The sequence below is a fragment of the Pollachius pollachius genome (genome assembly GCF_949987615.1).
Source record: "Pollachius pollachius genome assembly, chromosome: 2".
In the NCBI taxonomy this organism is placed as follows: Eukaryota; Metazoa; Chordata; class Actinopteri; order Gadiformes; family Gadidae; genus Pollachius; species Pollachius pollachius.
This window is the reverse complement of record NC_136935.1, coordinates 6,729,659-6,749,658: the sequence shown is the minus strand read 5'-3', so window position 1 is coordinate 6,749,658 and position 20,000 is coordinate 6,729,659. Positions and strand designations below refer to the sequence as shown.

The window sequence follows — 20,000 nt, the reverse complement described above, 5'->3', positions numbered from 1 at the left end:
GGAGCTCACTGCATGTCTGCTAGGGGCCACACTGCACCTCTCCTATGGGGCCACACTGCACCTCTCCTATGGGGCTCACTACATGTCTGCTAGGGGCCACACTGCATCTCTCCTATGGGGCTCACTGCACCTCTCCTAGGGGCCACACTGCACCTCTCCTATGGGGCTCACTGCACCTCTCCTATGGGGCTCACTGCATGTCTGCTAGGGGCCACACTGCACCTCTCCTATGGGGCTCACTGCACCTCTCCTAGGGGCCACACTGCACCTCTCCTATGGGGCTCACTCTGCACCTCTCCTATGGGGCTCACTGCACCTCTCCTATGGGGCTCACTGCACCTCTCCTATGGAGCTCACTGCATGTCTGCTAGGGGCCACACTGCACCTCTCCTATGGGGCTCACTGCACCTCTCCTATGGGGCTCACTGCACCTCTCCTACGGGGCTCACTGCACCTCTCCTATGGGGCTCACTGCATGTCTGCTAGGGGCTCACTTCATCTCTCCTAGTGTGCTCACTAAATCTCTCCCAGGGGCCACACTGCATCTCTCCTAGGGGCTCGCTGCGTCTCTCCCCGGGGGGGGCTCACTGCGTCTCTCCCCCGGTGCTCACCTGTGTCCCACCCCTGCAGGTTATCGTCTACGTGGAGGACGCCAACGACGAGGCGCCCGTCTTCACCCAGCAGCAGTACAACCGGCTGGGCCTGAGGGAGACGGCCGGCATCGGCACCTCTGTCATCGTGGTGCGTGCCACCGACCCCGACACTGGTGGGTGGTGCGGTTAACTCGAGTCAAGCGGGGGTCCCGACCCTTGACTTTAGGGGGTCCATCTCATGTTAAAACTGTCAAAAATGTAGGAATACACAGGCAGTGGCCAAGCAAAGAGTGACATTATGCCCCCTTTGTACTGAATTATAACTTCATGAGGCTATGGCCAGTGGGAAGCAGTGGAAAGATGAACTCAGCAACGCTGCTTGTGCTCCACAAATGAATACAAAACATCAAAATCAATTCATATGATGGAACGCACAAAGCGACAGGATTTTTTAAATAATAACAAGCATACAACCCTAATAAAACTAAGGGCTGAACAACAAACAATATTTATAATATATTTATTTTTAATAAACTGTTGAATTAGTTGTATTATTGTACTAGTTGTATTATTGTCACAGGGGATGTCATCCCCTGTGCCACCTGCACTACCCTCACAGGCCACCAGTGGTAGTTGTACGTACCGCAGGTTGAAAACCCTGGAGTAGAGCATGGCATTCACACACAACCACCACTACAAGAAATGTATTAAACACTATTGCAAGAGAGGTCGGATACAGGTGTCCATCAAACGACATGTACAATATAGAAGTTGTGGCCCTTTGATCCACTGCAAGGATTAATGCCTATGATCATCCATTCACTCAATTTATACAAAAATACTAGTGCTGTCAAGCAATTAAAATATTTAATCGCGATTAATCGCATTAATGTCATAGTTAACTAGCGATTAATCGCACATTTTTTTCTATTCTAAATATCCCTTGAACTTTCGAACAAAACTCTTGCTCAGCAAAGATGGCAAATACTATAACATTTGCGGCGTGCTTGTTGTTTTGTTTCCGGTGTAGCTAGATCCGGTATGGTGTTGTAGTATTTCTAATGTGACTAGTTGTTGCTAGACACCAGGTGAAAAAATTACAACGTTTGCCAAGCCAAAAGAGCGTTAATCGCGCGATAAAAAAATTAACGCCGTTAAAATTGGTTTGCGTTAATGCCGTTAATAACGCATTAAACTGACACATTTAAAAGTGACATTCTTATTTTTTACATACAAATAGAAAAATGAATAGGGACAACAAATTCTCTGAATAAATGAAATATGAATTGTGATTGACAGTTATTGGGGTCAAAGGGAACGGGACTAAACTGTTGTGATGACGAGTCAGGAGCCGTCCAGTGAGTCTGCAGCATACAGATGACACTGTTGGGTTCATGTCTGGCCTCAGACCAGCTCCAGAGCTCTGGCCTCACCGTGGCCCACGCCCCTTTCAGCTGCACTCAGATCAGTTCCTGATCCTCCAAAGGTTGTTTTTCTGAAACACAGCTGCTTTACGCAGCCTCTCGTTTCGTGGGGCAGGGAAAAAGAACAGAATATGTGAGCGGTGTTAAATAACCCTAACTTCTGCTTCACCACTTCTTTTATTCACTTCCCCTTAATGAGATCTGTTGCGTCAACAGATGTGTGGCCACACGGCTGTGCTTCTTTAAAGGCCTGGACTTCCCTGTTTCACAGCAGAGCTCCTGGTCAGAGTGGGACTGGCTTGGGGATGAGTCACCGCAGACGTCACTAGATCGTCACTCTACAGCGTGTTATTTTTGTAAACACATTGACGTCATCGTTCGTCAATGGGCTGACATTCGCCAGTTTGTTCAACTGTTCTACACAACTAATGCAGACATCTGGTCCATGTTCTAACGCTGCTCTTCAGTCTTGTACCATGTTATGTACTGGCAGTACATAACATGTATGTAATAAGTCAGTATGTCAGTATGATATAACATGTAACAACATCTGTTACATGTTATTATGTACTGGACACTCACTGAAACACACCCAGAGTGGTCAGTGTGTAATAACATGTAAAATACATATAACAAGCATCTATTACATGTTATTACGTACTGGCCACCCATGGAAACACACTGATGAGTGATCATGAACATATAATAGAATATTGTATTTTTTGTCACTACATACTAATGTGGTTTCTCCCTGTGTGTCTAGTCTATCAGCGAGAGGCCGAAACCTGTCTCACCCCTGTTCTTCGTGTCTCACCCCCCCCCCCCCATACAGGTGACGGCGGCTCCGTGGCCTACGCCATCGTCTCGGGCTCGGACCGCAAGTTTGAGGTGGACGTGAGCACGGGGCTGGTGACCACGGTGGACCACCTGGACTACGAGACCAAGACGTCGTACCTGATGAACGTGTCGGCCACCGACCAGGCCCCGCCCTTCCACCTGGGCTTCTGCAGCGTGTACATCACACTGCTCAACGAGCTGGACGAGGCCGTGGCCTTCTTCTCCGCCGGCTACGAGGCGGCGCTGGTCGAGAACATCGCCACGGGAACAGAGGTGGTGCAGGTGCGGGCACAGTCGGCTGACAACCTGAACCAGCTCACCTACCGCTTCGACCCGGACACCTCGCCGGCCGCGCTCGCCCTCTTCAGGATCGACGGCGTCACGGTGAGGTGCACGCGCCCGTGCGTGCGTGTGTATGTGTCTGCATGTGTGTGTGTGTGTGTGCGTGTGTGTGTGATTGTGAACTCCGGTCCCGTGGGACCTTAGACGCATTTTAGGATGTGCTTCTTTTCGGTTTTATGTGATGAGGGGAATTTATACTCAAATATGACTTTGAATCACTTGATCCAATTAAAAGAAGCGATGTATGAATTGATGCAGAAGTCATATAAAGGTGATGTAAGCCCTGTCTGGTCTATCATCTGTCATCTTTACTGAACCCTGGTCAGGGTCCCGGGATTGGAGCCTACACCAGCTGAGACCGCTAGACACCAGTCCATACCAGCAACACACACACATATACGCACGCACGCACACAGACACACACACACACACACACACACACACAGACACACACACACACACACACACACACACACACACACACATACACACACAATTGAGGCTCACGTAGAATAACGTAGAAAGAATAACATGATGAATCTGAGCAAGACAAGTCAAGGTGCTTCCTGGATGGGTTTAGTATATATTGTCGTATGTGTGTGTGTGTTCAGGGTCGTATCACAGTCATGGGGTTGCTGGACAGAGAGATGGGTGACCTCTACACCCTGACTGTGGTGGCGGACAATGGAGGACCCAGAGAGGACTCCACCGTGGTACGCCATTTTGTCTTGATTTTTTTTTTCTGTCTCATTTATTTCATTCCCTCCCCACGTCCCCACAGACCACCTAAACATTGTCTGTGTTGTCCTATTCTGTTGTAGAGGAGCTAATGGCCTTCCTTTCTTTCTCCATTGCTACCCTTTCCTCGGGAACTGCAGAAGGTAAGGTTTGCTTGATGTATCCGTTGTGACAAAAGACAGAGAACATCATGAACCCATGCTCCAGTTTGTAATCCCACTTAGAACTAGAATCAGTGGTGAGTGTTATTGACCGAGCCCTTACATATTTCATCGTTCCCAACGGTTCCTATCCATGCCCGCAGCCAGCTATGAGGCCATTATTAATAACCTACATTTTTCTAGAGATAAAAGGAAAATTTGAAACTAAATACAACTGTATACAAAATCAGCTGGTTGAGAACTTCTCGAGATGAGTGATTGCTTAATTCAGGTGAGTCTTGTAACTTTGTGTCCACCGTGTGTGACATCTGTTGGTGTGTAGGGCAGTTTAGCACAACCCCCCCCCCCCCACACACACACACACACCTCCCCCGAACATAACTGAACTCCCACAACTGAAGCCGCAAACCCCGCCCCCCATTTTCACTCCCCGGCTACGGCCCTGTTCCAACCAGGTGTCCATCACCATCCTGGATGAGAACGACAACAGGCCAGTGTTTGACATCACGTCGGACACGTCGGTGAGTATCCTGGAGAACACCCCCATCGGAGTCAAGGTGGCCACGGTCCTGGGGAGGGACAAGGACGCTGCGGCCAACGGGATGGTGAGAGACAGGACATGTGAACACTAACATGTATAACAGTGTTAAATACTGGATTCTGATTGGTCGTTAACATTCCAAGGGATTATTTTTTCATAACAGGACACCTCTGCCTTATAAACCGTTTTCGATTCAAGGCGCTAAAATTTAACATGACCAACAGTTTTCCAATAAAACGGCCGCTGAGACTATGCAAAAACATTACGCTCAAAGTTTATGCTCGACATGCAGACGTTTATTATCCTGGTTGTTAATTCTTACACACTGTGCTAAAAGGAGACGGTGTAATTGTGTTCCCCTCATTGTTGACGCCGTAGTTTCATTACCCTCAGAGCAACAATGTGTTTCTCTTTCGGCAGTATTATATTATTATGTATTATATATTATATAGATAATAATGTATTTATAAGTATCCCACCAGGGGTGCACCATTGTAGTCCCTATCTGCTCCATTGAAGATGTCTGCCACATGACTATATTCCAATTCAACACATACATTTCCTTTAAACGTGCATTATTTTTTACGACCCATATTTACCAACTGACCATGAAACATATAAATCAGTAATGTTAAGGTGTACTAGGCAGGTAGTCAACACAGTTTTTTCTCCTCTTATTTATTTCCTTGTGGCCATTGTTTCCTCTCTCTGCCTCCTGGCTATCTCTGCCCTTTGTCTCACTCGTCTTTGGCCTTTCTATCCCTCTACCTCTGCCAATGAATCTCTATTATTTTGTCCTCTCTATCTCCTTCTCTCTCTCTCTCCATCCCTCTCTGTCTGGACCTCTCTCTCCCCCGGCCAGGTGAACTTCACCCTGGTGGCGGGGAACATGCAGGACGTGTTTGAGATCCGGACGGTGAACCACACCTACGGGGAGGTCTACGTCAACTCCCCGCTGGATCGCGAGTCTGTGGACCGCTACCTGCTCAAGGTCAGCACACAGACAGACAGACCAACAGCCAGACAGAAAGACAGACAGGCAGACAGAGAAAGAGACAGACAGACAAATAGATACAAGATAACCAGAGAGATAGATAACCACACATAAAGACAGACAGAAAAATAACCACACAGACAGACAGATACCCAGACAAACTGATAATCAGAGAGGCAGACAGATAGGCAGACAGACAGACTGGACAAGGCTTTCGAAACTTTTCAATAAGAGTATTTGTACAAGGTAACCTTTACAGACACTTTTTTTAAATTGTCTTCTGCTGGCTGAGTTTGTGTTCGCCAATTATACTCTCAAAATCCCTGCCTCTAGCAACATGATTGGTCAAAACAAACATGAAGCCAAGGAATGGGAAATGATCCACCAAACCTGAACTTGTCTGCGTCCAACCATACTGACAGACAGTCAGTCAGTATGTCAGAAAGACAGGTAACCAGACAGACATCGGAAAGACAGGGAACCAGCCAGACCGACAAAAACACTGGATAGGTGATCAGACAGTCAGACAATAAGACAGACAGGTGTCCAGACAATCAGACAGACAGGTGACCAGCCAGACAGGTATCCATACAGACAGGCAATCAGAAAGACAGACAGAATGACACAAAAGATAGGCATGCAGTCAGGCAGATTACAAGACAGACAAACAGGCAGCCAGTCTGAACAGTAAGCCGGTCGGCCAGACGGGGAGAAGTGACAGAGCCGTCCAGGGCCGTCCAGGGACCCTGACCCGTGTTGTTGTGACAGGTGCGGGCCATGGACAACGGCGCCCCCCCCAGGTTCACGGACCACTCCCTCACCGTCAACATCCTGGACGTCAACGACAACGCGCCCGTGGTGGAGAGCCGGCGGGGCTACAACGTCAGCGTCAGCGAGGTGGGGGCCCCCCACCTCGGACATATGGTTTAGGCTGTACTGGAGTCAACTGGACTTTCAACTGTGCTTCGCCTCCATTTTGTGTGTGTTTATGTCTGTGTGTGTGTGTGCGTGTGTGTGTTTGTGTGTGTGTGTCTGTGTGCGACTCTCCCTTACTCGCATAAAAAAAACCTCTTACGCACTTATTGTATGTTGAACAGCCTGGCACTTAAAGTTAGTACTTAGTTGTGTAGTTTCTTATCCTATTTATCTCTGTTGTAAACAGGGAATGGGTTAACCTAGCGCTTTTTGGTGCTTGGCACTTGGCTCTATGAACATCCTTACTGCACCGACAGTGATATATTGTTTCTCTTCTGACAAATGTACTTATTGTAAGTCGCTTTGGATAAAAGCGTCTGCCTAATGCCCTGATTGTCAATGTAAATGTGTGTGTGTGTGTGTGTGTGTGTGTGTGTGTGTGTGTGTGTGTGTGTGCGTGCGTGCGTGCGTGCGTGCGTGCGTGCGTGCGTGCGTGCGTGCGTGCGTGCGTGCGTGCGTGCGTGCGTGCGTGTGCGCGTGTGCACCTCATAGAACGTGGGTGGGGGCACCTCTGTCCTGCGCGTGGTCGCCACGGACCGCGACATCGGCCCCAACGCCATGCTGTTCTACTACATCACCGCCGGCAACCAGGACCTCACCTTCCGCATGGACCGCATGACGGGCGAGATGGTGACGCGCCCGGCCCCGCCCGACCGCGAGCACCAGCAGGAGTACCGGCTGGTCGTCACCGTGGAGGACGACGGGGAGCCCCCGCTGTCGGTGAGAGGGCCCGCCTCCCCCTTACAGACCACACCCCCACACCCCCACACCCCTTCTTACGCTCTTATTGTATGTTTGTAGGTCCCGGCACTTAATGTACGCTCTTATTGTATGTTATATGTCCTTGCACTAACAAATAGTACTTAGCATTGTATAGCATCTTATCCTAGCTATCTTTGTTGAAGGGAATGGGTTGACCTAGTGAAGGTAAAGGCTTGGCACTCGGTTCTATGAACCTCCTTACTGTTCGGACAGATATTGTTGTTTCTTTTCCTTCCGACGAATGAACTTATTGTAAGTCGCCTTGGATAAAAGCGTCTGCTAATTGCCCTAACTGTTAATGTAAATGGCCTGCATTACAGTGTTAACAGAGTGTGTATGCCTCATTATATAGGCTGTGGAGGCTGGCAGACCCAGACTGTCTGGGATGATGGATTGTATTTCTGTTGAAAGATGCGATTGGGAGAGGACCAATAGGTAGAGAAGCTGCAATAATACATGGTTTGACCCTTGACCCCTGTTTGCTCCCCTGGAGAAGAGGGAACTTAGAAGAGGTTTGTGTGTGTGTGTGTGTGTGTGTGTGTGTGTGTGTGTGTGTGTGTGTGTGTGTGTGTGTGTGTGTGTGTGCGTGCGTGCGTGCGTGCGTGCGTGTGTGTGTGTGTGCGTGCGTGTGTGTGTGTGTGTGTATCTTTTTTACGTTTTCTTAAGAGAGTAATTGCTTTAAAATGTGCATTCCTCACAGTTCCAACAATTATAAACAGTTAATCCATGACTGCAATCAGTTTCCATGTTATACACTTCATTATCTATATAAATGTATAACATAGACACGTTATGAAATGGGGTGTACTGTGTTGTGATTGCCCCCACCACGACTAGAGTCATCTGCTGGCCACAAGGAGTACTGCAGGTACTTCTGTCAACAACCAGCTGCTTCATTAGGTGGATTCTCTCTGAATTAACATATAACATAATTACATAATCACAGCGGCTTATTTCTCAGCCCCCTCCGAAAACCAGAGACATGTGGCAAACGTTTTGACCTTAAGCTGCCCTTGTATCATCCACCTCTTATGATCAACACCTGTGCGGTGTCAGTTTGAGACTCATTCTGTTGCTCCTCAGCCCGCAACGACAGGATGCCCTGCTGTGTCAACAGGAAAACCACACCAGAGCTAAATGTGCAAGAAAAGGGAAGAATGCAGCAACTTCCTGCAAAGACATGGCAGCAGAGTTCACTAGACAGACTCTACAGCCGACGGAGGAGTGGTGGGGAGAGAGAGAGGGGGGGAGAGAAAGAGAGAGAGACGGGGGAGAGAAATGAGTGAGAGACAGGGGGAGAAAGAGAGAGAGGGGGGAGAGGAACGAGAGAGAGAGAGAGCGAGAGAGAGAGAGAGAGACGGGAGAGAGAGAGTCAGGGGAGAGAGACAGAGAGACAGACAGAGGGAGAGAGAGAGAGGGCCATGAGGGGGGTTGGGGGGTTTGTGTTGGTGCAGACTCCACAGGAGACTCAGAGCAGGATCTGCGCATGAGAGAGCTGAACGATGGCGGTCGTTTAGAGGGAGGAGGGACAGCCACCGGTCGGCCGTGCCCCCGACTCCCCTCTTCTCCCCGCGATTTATCTTCCCTATCGTACATAAAAAACAAGAGGCAGAAAATTGTTTCAACATTTTCCTTCCCCTCAATGCCAACGTCCCCCTGGCGCGGCCCATCTAAGGGCACAGGACCGGAACAACCTTGTTACAGAGCTAATGGCTCCCAGGCTGACCCCAGCTGCCCGGCCTTGTGTAGTGATGGCTTTGGAGACCAGCCAGGGGAGAAGTGAAGTGGCATTTATGAGCAGACACAGACCGCTGAGGGACAAGAACTCCTTTTTTATTATCAGAGAAGTACAGGGATAGACAATGTTGTTGTTTTTTGCGGGCGTTTGGGTGGCAGAGCCACAGAACATGAACGTATAGCAGCAGCATTCAACAAGCTTTGTACAGCAGGAGACATTATAAGGTGCACTCACGCGCGCATACAGACACGCGCACACACACACACGTACACACACACACGTACACACACATGTATACACACGTCTACACACACACACACACACACATGTATACACACACATACGCACGCACACACAGAGCTAAAAAGCCATACTAAACATCTACAATACCCTGTAAAATGCAGCCCTGTGCCATGGAATACAGCGCTGCTGAAACCGGGAAGCCCATCAGCTTCACAGCACACATGAAATAACGTTTAAAAACATTTTAAAGTTTAAAGCCATTAACCAAATAATTTTTCTATAAAGGAGGGGGAAGCCTCTTGTACAATAAAATCTCTTTCATAAAGAAAATGAAAAAGTAAAGTAATATATATATTTAATACCTGTTCAATTCGTCGTCGAATTTGACGAAAAGTATATTGTGGAAAATTGAAATGTGGCATACATATTTGATGGCATCAGACTTTCCTGCTGCAAAAGACCTATCCAAGATATCCATACTGTAACATACTGTAAATATTAGGCACTGCTCAGAGAGGTTCCTACAACCGCTGTTAAGTGCTGGACTCAGGAGTGGAAGTCCTGAGAAAGACAGCGCTGATGTGTTTGTTCACAACAGGTGTCAGAAACTGAGGTAGCAAAGGCAAAACAATAATAAAAACAGCCTGAAGCCATATGGAGAGGATGAGGATGAGCGGGGGAGGGTAGACTCCTGAGTCACATGAAACAAGAAGAATTGAATGATGCGTGTACAAGAAACTTCTACACAATAATTCCACCAGTGGAAACCCCCCGCCCCTTCTCTGCTTATTTCCCTTATTCTGTCCCACACTGAGACACACGGACAGACCGCCAGGGCCAGACCGCAGAGAGCAGGTCACCTGTTGTTCCTTGAGCTGTTATCACACACACACACACACACACACACACACGCTCAAAACCAATACAGTGCCACACATACACACACACACGCTCCAAACCCGCACACAGTGCCACACACACAAACACACACACGCTCCAAACCCACACACAGTGCCACACACACAAACACACACACACACACACACACACACACACACACACACACACACACACACACAGACACACAGACACCCCTCAATGGGCGGGATGGAATGAAATGGAATGGAATGGAATGGAATGGAAGACGTGACGAAGAGGACGACCATTGCCCCCGGTAACAGACGAGAGCGGAAGAGGAGGGGCTCGACGGGGCCTCATGGCGTCCAGGGGTCCGGGGGCCCGGAGAATTCTGGAGATTCCAGAATGGCATCTAAAGGGAAGAAGAATGACCGTGTTAGAGGAGCAGATCTATATCGCTACTACAGCTCTACATCGCTACTACAGATGTATACCCCTACCACAGATCTATACCCCTACTACAGATCTATGCCCCTACCACAGATCTATACCCCTACTACAGATCTATGCCCCTACCACAGATCTATACCCCTACTACAGATCTATGCCCCTACCACAGATCTATACCCCTACTACAGATCTATACCCCTACTACAGATCTATACCCCTATTACAGATCTATACCCCTACTACAGATCTATGCCCCTACCACAGATCTATACCCCTACTACAGATCTATGCCCCTACCACAGATCTATACCCCTACTACAGATCTATACCCCTACTACAGATCTATGCCCCTACCACAGATCTATACCCCTACTACAGATCTATGCCACTACCACAGATCTATACCCCTACTACAGATCTATACCCCTACTACAGATCTATACCCCTATTACAGATCTATACCCCTACTACAGATCTATGCCCCTACCACAGATCTATACCCCTACTACAGATCTATACCCCTACTACAGATCTATGTCCCTACCACAGATCTATATGGCTACTACAGATCTATACCCCTACTACAGCTCTATATCGCTACTACAGATCTATACCCCTACCATAGATCTATAGCGCTACTACGGCGATTGTGGAAACGGTGTCATCGTCCCATCAACTTCAAGCTCACACTATTTAAAGCAGTGGCCGCCTTTTCCCTCATTGTGGTCGCCTTGAGCTGCGTAGCCAACGCTGAAATCAGGTCAGTTTCCTGGAAGAGGTTGTGCGGCTCACAGGAAAGAAAAGAGCCCTCATTAAGCAGAAGAAGTGTCTTGGTCCAAAATGGACACATATATTTTTAAAAGAGGAACTGGTGCTTGTTAAATTCCACTCGGCCGCTAGTAAGGAGGAAAAAGATGAAGCGAGCCTTCTTGAGATTGGACACTTGCCCGAGGGCCGTGTGCGTTCCAGTAGTTTCCCTTCAATGACCTTGAAGAAAGGTGTCCACTCTGTCCCACTGCAACTACGGCTGCCTTCCCCTGTCATGTGTTGTGCACACCGCCATGTACGCCCCCCTCCTCCCCTGCGAGCCCACCAGCCCGACCCCACCCCAACAGCCCGCCCTCCCCCCCCCCCCCCCCCTCACCTCAGAACATTCTAGTAACCAGGAAATGGGACAATCCACCTGAGGATGACTGGAATGTCAGCCAATGTGCCCCAGGACACAGTAGAGAAGCATTCAGGTGCCTCCCTCCACCTCCCTCACCACCACCACCATAGCTATCGTCTCTCTCTCCCCCCCCCCCCCCCCCCCCCCCCCAAGACGGTGGGACCAGCTTATGGCGGCCATAACGGCTCAGCGGGAGTGTTGATGCGTGACAAATGTAGGACTTGACTCAGCTGAATATTACATTTGGAAATCACTATTTACTGATATGGCCATGGTGCAATGTTACATCTTTTGTAAGAATGAAGTCTTTCACTGTACTCCGATAGAAGAACTGTGTGTGTGCGTGTGTGCGTGTGTGCGTGTGCGTGTGTGTGTGTGTGTGACTGTGCTGGTTTGGAGCGTGTTTGTGTGTGTTGGTTTGGAGCGTATGTGTGTGTGTTGGTTTGGAGAGTGTGTGTGTGTTTGTTGGTTTGGAGTGTCTGTGTGTGTACGTGTGTGTGTGTGTGTGTGTGTCTCTCTCTCACCGTGTAATGGGAAGAAGACGTCTCCGTGCACAGTGGGGGATAAGGGGGTTCCCGGCTCGGACAGCAGGTGGCGCCCCGTCTCAGATGACTGCCGGGTCATGATCTGAGAAACGGTCCGGGTCTTGGGCTGAGGGGACCCCCCCAAGAACACGGGGTTCTCATGGCCCTGGGCCTCACTGCGCGCGCACACACACACACACACACACACACACACACACACACACACACACACACACACAGGGGTTCGATTTGGGGGATCATAAATATATACCCTTTTACAATGATGATGGTGATTAAGGGCTATACTATAAAATTGACAATTTGACATGTTTTAACCCTAAAATTGACATGTTTCCCATATGAATTTTGCGTCGCATTTGGCAGCCTTCCATAACATTTCATCAGAATTTATCAAATTCATCTGCATTTGAGTCAAACATAAATGTTTAATTATGGCTCAAACATCCTGCATCCTCCTCTGCAATGTGTGTGTGTGTGTGTGTGTGTGTGTGTGTGTGTGTGTGTGTGTGTGTGTGTGTGGGTGTGTGTGTGTGAGAGAAGGCCCAGCTGGCTGTAGGACTATGGGGAGGCTCACCTGTCCATTCGGACCAGCTCGTGTGCACCTGGGAAGGAGAGAGGAAAGAGGAAATGGTCCATTGTGAGTGAACTGGATCACAAAGGAACAGGACATATACCGTGTGAACGGGTTTTCCTCCAAAACCACCAATGTCACAGGAAGTGTGCGTGCGCAATGCACAAGCTTTGTTGTCGATACCGCATGTGGACATGTGGACGCACAATTGGTGTGTGTTTATGTTTGTGTGCCTCCAACGCTTACGTCTGCTGGACCTGTGATGCTGCCTCTGTTTGTAGACCAGAAGCATGATGAGCGGCAGAGAAAGGAGTGCCACAATGCAGGCAGTGGTGGCCAGAGCGGCAGCCACGGAGCCTGTAGACGCAAGAGACACCCCGCACGTTAGGAACAGCCTGTCCCGCCAGCATGGATTGGCTGCCACAAAAGGCTGTGGATCGGAACACGGAACATACTTTCAGTCGGCTGCGGATCCCACATGGTGCATTCCTGAGATCTGTTGACGTTTGTCCCTGGAAGGAGAAGAGGAGAGAAGTACAGTTCTAAATTGGCACGTTGAACAATGCAGGAATCACACTTTCCTGAGTTGTATGGGATTTACACCGCACTGATAACTGTTGCAAAGACAGGAAACCTTGCATGTCACGGCCCCCCTTTGAACTTTGAATTTATGCTCTAACATCCTAAGAGCCAGTCTTGGGTTGATTTGTTCCGATACCGATAACAGTTTTCGGAAATTCCTGCCTAAAATACAATTTAAGTTCTGAAAATTGGTAGGCCGACTATTAATTGCTGTCATTATAAGAGAACCCTTCAATAAGAACAAGTGCTTTCAGTAGTTACAATGCTAGAAGCTGTATCGGTATATACTCAGTATCGGCCGATTCTCAAGTCCAGGAATCGGAATGGGGAAAAAAAAAAAAGGTATCGGAACATCTCCACTAATAACTATTGCAAAGCAGGGAACCTTGCATGTCACGGATCCCATTTGAACTTTGAACTCCTGCTCTAACATCCTAAGAGAGCCCGTCTTGGGGAGGTGTGCGGCCTTACTTGGCGTGACGAGCATCACGATGTGTCCGTGCTGCCTCTGCACAATCTTGGTGTGCGTGTGCTCCAGCGCCACGCAGCAGTAGCGGCCCTGGTCCTTGAGAGTGACGTTCTCCATGGTCACCCAGAAGTTCTGCTTCCAGTAGCCGAAGGAGACCCCGGCTTGGTCTGAGTGGTGGCCCGGGTGTGTGTGGCGCGGGCCCACGATGTCGTGGCAGTGCTGCTGGGCGTGCGGCGTGTACAGCCAGTGGTGGCTGAGCTGGTCCTCCGGGTGCAGATTGGACCCCCGCTGGGAACACATCAGCTTGGCGGTGGCGCCCTCGGGGCAGGTGTAGTAGAGGTGTGGGACGGACACGGCCAGCGTTTGCGGAACGTAGGGTATGGGCTCCTTGGCTGTCGGTGGGAGGGGGGAACAACGCGGTTAGATGGCAGATGTGGATCTGACAAACTATAGCGAAACAACTGATTCCCTTGTACTCGATGTAAACAATCTAAAAAGACACTGCATTATGAGTGAGCGTTTCGATAGTTTTATGTTGATTAATGATTAATTAGAGGTATAGAACAGATTCACACTGATTTAAACATTGAAGTGACAGAAAGCTTCTACAAAACTAACGGTGTATTGTTTTCATTCTTGGAAAACCTTGGTTGGTTTCCTGTTCTTCATGCTGTGGTTACAGTAACGTTACACTGTGATTAACTCAGTCTGCAGCACTGTTCGACGCAGAACAAGTTAATGAAGTGAAGTAACATATGGGTGACTCAACATGGCTGCTTTGAGATCATATTGTCGTTCAGGGAAATTGTCGTTCTCGTTCATTGTCGTTCTCGTTTGAGGGAAAGAGCAGTGGTGGGAGTAAGCACCTCACTAGGGGGTGGCAGGCTGCACCTTCCTGCAGTGGAATCCTACAGTGATCATGTAGGCACCAGCAAACTGCTTGGCTGGCACACACACTGTTTTTTGTATTTCTTTGGCTTTGCTCACTGCCACTCATATATTTAATTCAGGTGTGGGGCTGAGGAGGAATCTGCAAAGCCTACAGTCGTTTGTAGAAGGATCGCAGTATTCATTTGTTTTCATCTTGCTTCCTTTTCTGTACTTCCAGCTCTATACACGCTGTCTTGCGGGGGGGATATTTTCGCAATTTTTTTTACCACTCAGCTACTTCCTTTAATGCAACACTCAGTCACGCAACAGTGCAGCAGAGGAAGGCATCAACAAAAACAAGCAGAACACACACACACACACGCATATTTATGTATTGTTCAAATTCATGCATTGAAATTAAACAAATGCTATTGACTTTTCAGAGCTGACATTTAATTCAAGTTTCTTTGTATCCAGGAAGGGCTGATAGAGAAGCAGGCCACAAGGACTAGACAGACACACATAGTCAACCTTTGGGGCCGGTGTAGGGCGCGTAGGTTTGGCGGTGGAGGGGGGAACGTAAAACAAACCACGCATGTTACACACGGGGAACGTGTGACAGTGGTGAGAAAAGACACCACCTCTCCACACAACAGGCAATCTCTTCTGCATCAATGCGTACAGACATAATGAAGCCATTACTCTAGCGCTCTGGAAAAATGTTCCTTTAACTTGTGTGTTGGTTTGTTTCTGTGTGTGTGTTTGTGTGTCTGTGTGTCTGAGAGTGAGTGAGTGTGTGTGTTTTAAGTATTTTTTTCTTCAGAAAAAAACGTTGTAGCTAAACTTAATAAAAAAAGGGTTTCCAATCCATCTCTTTTTTGAAGTAAACTCAGTAGGGACGGTAAGACAATCGTATAGTATGAATTGAATTATGAACATTTCATAATACCATTATAACTAATTGCATTGAGATTGTGTGCTGTGCTTTAATAACTAATTACATTGAGGTGGCGCGCTACTGTGTGCCATGTGCAGGAAAGCGGGAGGGACACATGTTCACCTTGATCGACTCGCTTGATGAAGTCTCATGGTCTAAGTAACATCACATTTGCATGATAACAAGTTCCTTTGAGTCAATCCTATCACCGCCTAGCCCGGCCCTTACATGTGCAGCCGCTAAGCACCCACGCCAGCGTGTGTATGCACGGGAGTGGAGGGAAGTGTTCAAAGGGCTTATTGGCCGAGCCTAGGGACGTGAGGAAGGGACTTCCTTCCTAAACGGACTCTGCGTCGCGTGGAGGCCAGGCCTCTCCTGCCTGGCCAGGGTCACTGCAGTTCCTGTGTGGGCAGGGGGAGTTTTGGTGTTACGAGGAGAGAGGAACGGCCGGACTTATGGTAGTGTGTGGAGGAAACGGCAGGCTATTGGTCAGACTGCTTCTTCTGTGCTTCTTCTGCTTTTTATAGCCGATATTTAATCGCAGCACAATGAGTGTGTGTGTGTGTGTGTGTGTGTGTGTGTGTGTGTGTGTGTGTGTGTGTGTGTGTGTGTGTGTGTGTGTGTGTGTGTGTGTGTGTGTGTGTGTGCGTGCGTGCGCGTGTGCGTGTCATGTGTCAAAGGTAGAGCAATAGGAAAGCCAGGGGGTGTGATTAAAGTGAAACTATAGCTATTCCTGCCTGTGTTCAGGCACAATGGAGGGAGAGCCCTTCTCATCTCCGGCTTCACACACACCCACCCTATCCGATCTCACCCTAACCACCACCTCCCAAACCACCACCCATCCTCACCCACCATCCTGCTGCACTCTCTCTGCTCACCCCCACTTGGAAACCTTTTCCTGTGCTTTCATTTTTAGGGGATTTTTCGGGGGGGGTAACTCTATCTGATATTAACAGAGTGAAGCAATGTGTCATACTTAAGACAAGGCGCCTGAACATAGTTCAAGTTAAAAAAAATAAAGATAAAACATTCAAACTTGGCCGCCAGGTATGGCCTAATGAGGCGCCATGCCAGGGAAGTCAAAGGATACTTCCAGTTGGGTCTGTAAACAATTGGGTCTCTTTACTTAAACCTGCCACTGTGATCCCTCTGCCTCTCCCGGGACTCTGCTGGCTTCCCTCGGGGCCCAGACAACAGGCCCTCTTTTGTGGTTGGCCCCAGAACACCACCTGTTGCAGCCCTGTCAGCGCTGACAGCCCTCCGAGGCACAGACTAGCTCGGGCCCATTGTTCAAGTCCATTAAAATCACGACTTCTCTTACGGCTGCATGCATCCACGCACACACTACCGCTACTACTACTTCCTCTACTTCCACGGCTACTCTGTCCCAAAGCGTGCCCCCTACCTCTTCTGATACCACTACCTCAGGTATATGTTTAAATACATCGGAACCATGTCCGTAGCCAGCTATGAGGTCACCGAGGTCCGGACCTCGTCATTTTTGTAGAGATAAAAAATTAAATTTGAACCTAAATACAACTGTACACAAAGTCAGCTGTTGAGAACTTCTATGAGGTGAGTAAAGGCTTTATTCAGTTGAGAGTTGTTACTTTGTGTCTGTCGTGTGCGGACTCCCCCCCCCCCCCCCAACAAAACTGAACCCCCGCAACTGAATTGCAACTTGGTTCCAGTGCCATGTACTGGAGACGTGAAAGTGTGACCTAGCTGTCCGCCCTGTGTCCGTTCACGTGCGAGGGCCCCAGTGGTGGAGGCCATGGTTTACACAATCACCTCCATCTTCTTAGCCACGCCATGGGAATGATGAGTAGAAACCGTTACAGCGTGGTAATGAAACCAGTTGGGGCGGCACCTGATAAGCCTCTTGTCAACACCACACACACACACACACACACACACACACACACACACACACACACACACACAGAGTACTAACACACACACACACACACAGAGCAGTCCTACAGTAAAAGGTCAAACTTCTGCTTCAGGAAGTTGTGCAATCGCTGAAATTAAAGTTTTAAAGTAACTAAAGTCATCCTTACTCTCACAACAAGGGACCACATAGATGTCCATCTATGACCTGCTGTTTGAAAAGGTTCCCTATTGTTGGTTTGTGTTGGTTTCACAAACCGGTTTTATTTAAAAATCCGACCAGAAACCGAATCCGTCGAGCATTGTAACGCCCCAGCTTTTAAAGATGAGGATGAGATAAGATGCAATCATCCCAGACTGGAAAGGTGGCTGCGACAGCAACAAGTACATGGCTAGTTGCGTGAAAGATTAGACTATTACCATGACTAAGAATATACAGATAGAATCGCGGATGTAGGCCCTCGTTAAGGCCACGGGCATGTTGGCGCTTTGGCCTTGGGCCTACTGACAAGCCATAGCCCCAAGCTCGGAAAGGCCCCGCAATTTTTGTGTCCTCTAGCAGTGTTTATGATTGGCTAATGCTGGAAAACAGGAGGACCAAAAGCTCGATGATGGATGTACGAGAATCATAAGGAGCTCAACAGAGTTCAACAGATTACCCTCCCTTGCGTTATCTTCCTGCTTTCTCAAAAATGTTGCAAAAAACCGCCCCAACAAAATTGTGCACAACTACGTAACTCCCCCGATTACGCAGAATCGAACCAGGAAAGAAACTAAAATCGTTGCGGGGATCAATGAACAGGAAGACCCGGTCCAATTAGTCGATTGTAGCCAGACCCTGCAGAGCCCACCTCTAGTGTGCTAATGATATACTGTCTTACGGCTGCTATTGTCCTTGGAACAGAGCCTTGGAGTTAATCCAAAGTGAGAGGGAACGCAGCTCTGATTATTCTTTATCTGAAGTCATTAGGGAGGCGAGGTGAGCTTATTGGCACAAACGACTGTTTAAACTTTGGCAGGATGTGAACTTGGTAAATAGAGCAGCGGCGGAGACTCTGGCGTGCGTAATACGAACCATCTCTACTCTCCGACGCCGACGCTTCATCATGCATGCGTAAATCCTCCAGCGCAAAAAACTCAACATCAACAAGAGACACACAGGCCTCGATACACTCTGCACGATAACAGAATAACAGAATCCTTAAGAGGGAAACAGGACGATTAGGCCTGAAGACACGCTGCTGTACGGCGGAGCTTTATTGCCTGAGCGCATCTAACCAGACCCAACAACAGAGAGGGAAGCTGATAACGTGTACGGGGTCCTGAGTGTCGTTTGAAGTGTGTCCCCCCCAATCCACACACACACGCACGCACACAGCAGCATGCCAACACAACAGCTGCTGATCCCTGGCCCGCCAGTGGGGTTTGGGGGATTTAGGGGCCAGATGTGTGTGCGTGTGCGTGTGCGTGTGCGTGTGTGTGTGTGTGTGTGTGTGTGTGTGTGTGTAGAGAACGGAGACGCGTAAAGATGGACTGGTGGTCTCAACGCAAAGGTCATCTCCAGAGGAACCTCGGTGAGACATGAAGTGATGGGAACTGGATTTATTTTGTCATTTTAAACTTAAAATCATTTTTAACCCAGTGCCTTACCCGGGTACCCGACCTCAGTACGCACCATGACCCGGGCTGTCACTGCGTTTAGTTTGAATCACCGTCCACCACACACCGCAACATGTGTGGACCGAACTCTAATGTAAGGAAGCAGGGTTCGACCAGACTAGGTGCTATGTGTGTGTTCACCCACGGGGGGGACAATAGCTCCAACAACAGTGCTGTGGAGCGGACCGAAAAATTGAGTTTGCTTACCTTCAGCAACGCACAGAAAAACAGAGACGAACACAAATATCCCATTTAAAAAGAAAATGTTCCGTGTGCGTAAATCCGAGGACATGGTTGCGTCTGCGAAGTGTTGAAAGAACAATCTTAGAGAGCGTCTCGATGAAGTTATCCTGAAGTAAAGGGATAGCTACGTTACTCTAAACGGGCTCACAACTCCTCGACCTAACGCAGGACTGGTTCCTGTCCTAACTTGATTCGGGTTTTTTTCTCTCTCAGCCTGACAGTTATTGTCACTCCTTCTTCCAGACCCACCAATCCGAGTTCAGTCGGACGAAATGAAATTGCAATTTGAGAAGCGCAACAAACACGCTCCTCCCCCGGAGCGCCTCTCTCTCTCTCTCTCTCTCTCTCTCTCTCTCTCTCTCTCTCTCTCTCTCTCTCTCTCTTCTCTCTCTCTTCTCTCTCTCTCT

General features: G+C 48.7%; 1 protein-coding gene across 1 annotated transcript in view; it reads left to right on the top strand.

Annotated features, from left to right (window-relative positions):
• cdh23 (cadherin-related 23) overlaps positions 1–20,000 on the top strand; it is a gene marked incomplete at its 5' end in the record, with an annotated part of 162,057 nt that overhangs the window by 121,589 nt on the left and 20,468 nt on the right. Inside the window, 9 exons of the mRNA XM_079729051.1 lie at positions 631–766; positions 2,850–3,238; positions 3,808–3,909; positions 4,551–4,700; positions 5,499–5,627; positions 6,399–6,527; positions 7,098–7,325; positions 12,910–13,010; positions 14,268–14,319. Coding sequence (XP_079585177.1) covers positions 631–766; positions 2,850–3,238; positions 3,808–3,909; positions 4,551–4,700; positions 5,499–5,627; positions 6,399–6,527; positions 7,098–7,325; positions 12,910–13,010; positions 14,268–14,319 — 1,416 coding nt within the window. The remainder of the gene's footprint in view (positions 1–630; positions 767–2,849; positions 3,239–3,807; positions 3,910–4,550; positions 4,701–5,498; positions 5,628–6,398; positions 6,528–7,097; positions 7,326–12,909; positions 13,011–14,267; positions 14,320–20,000) is intronic.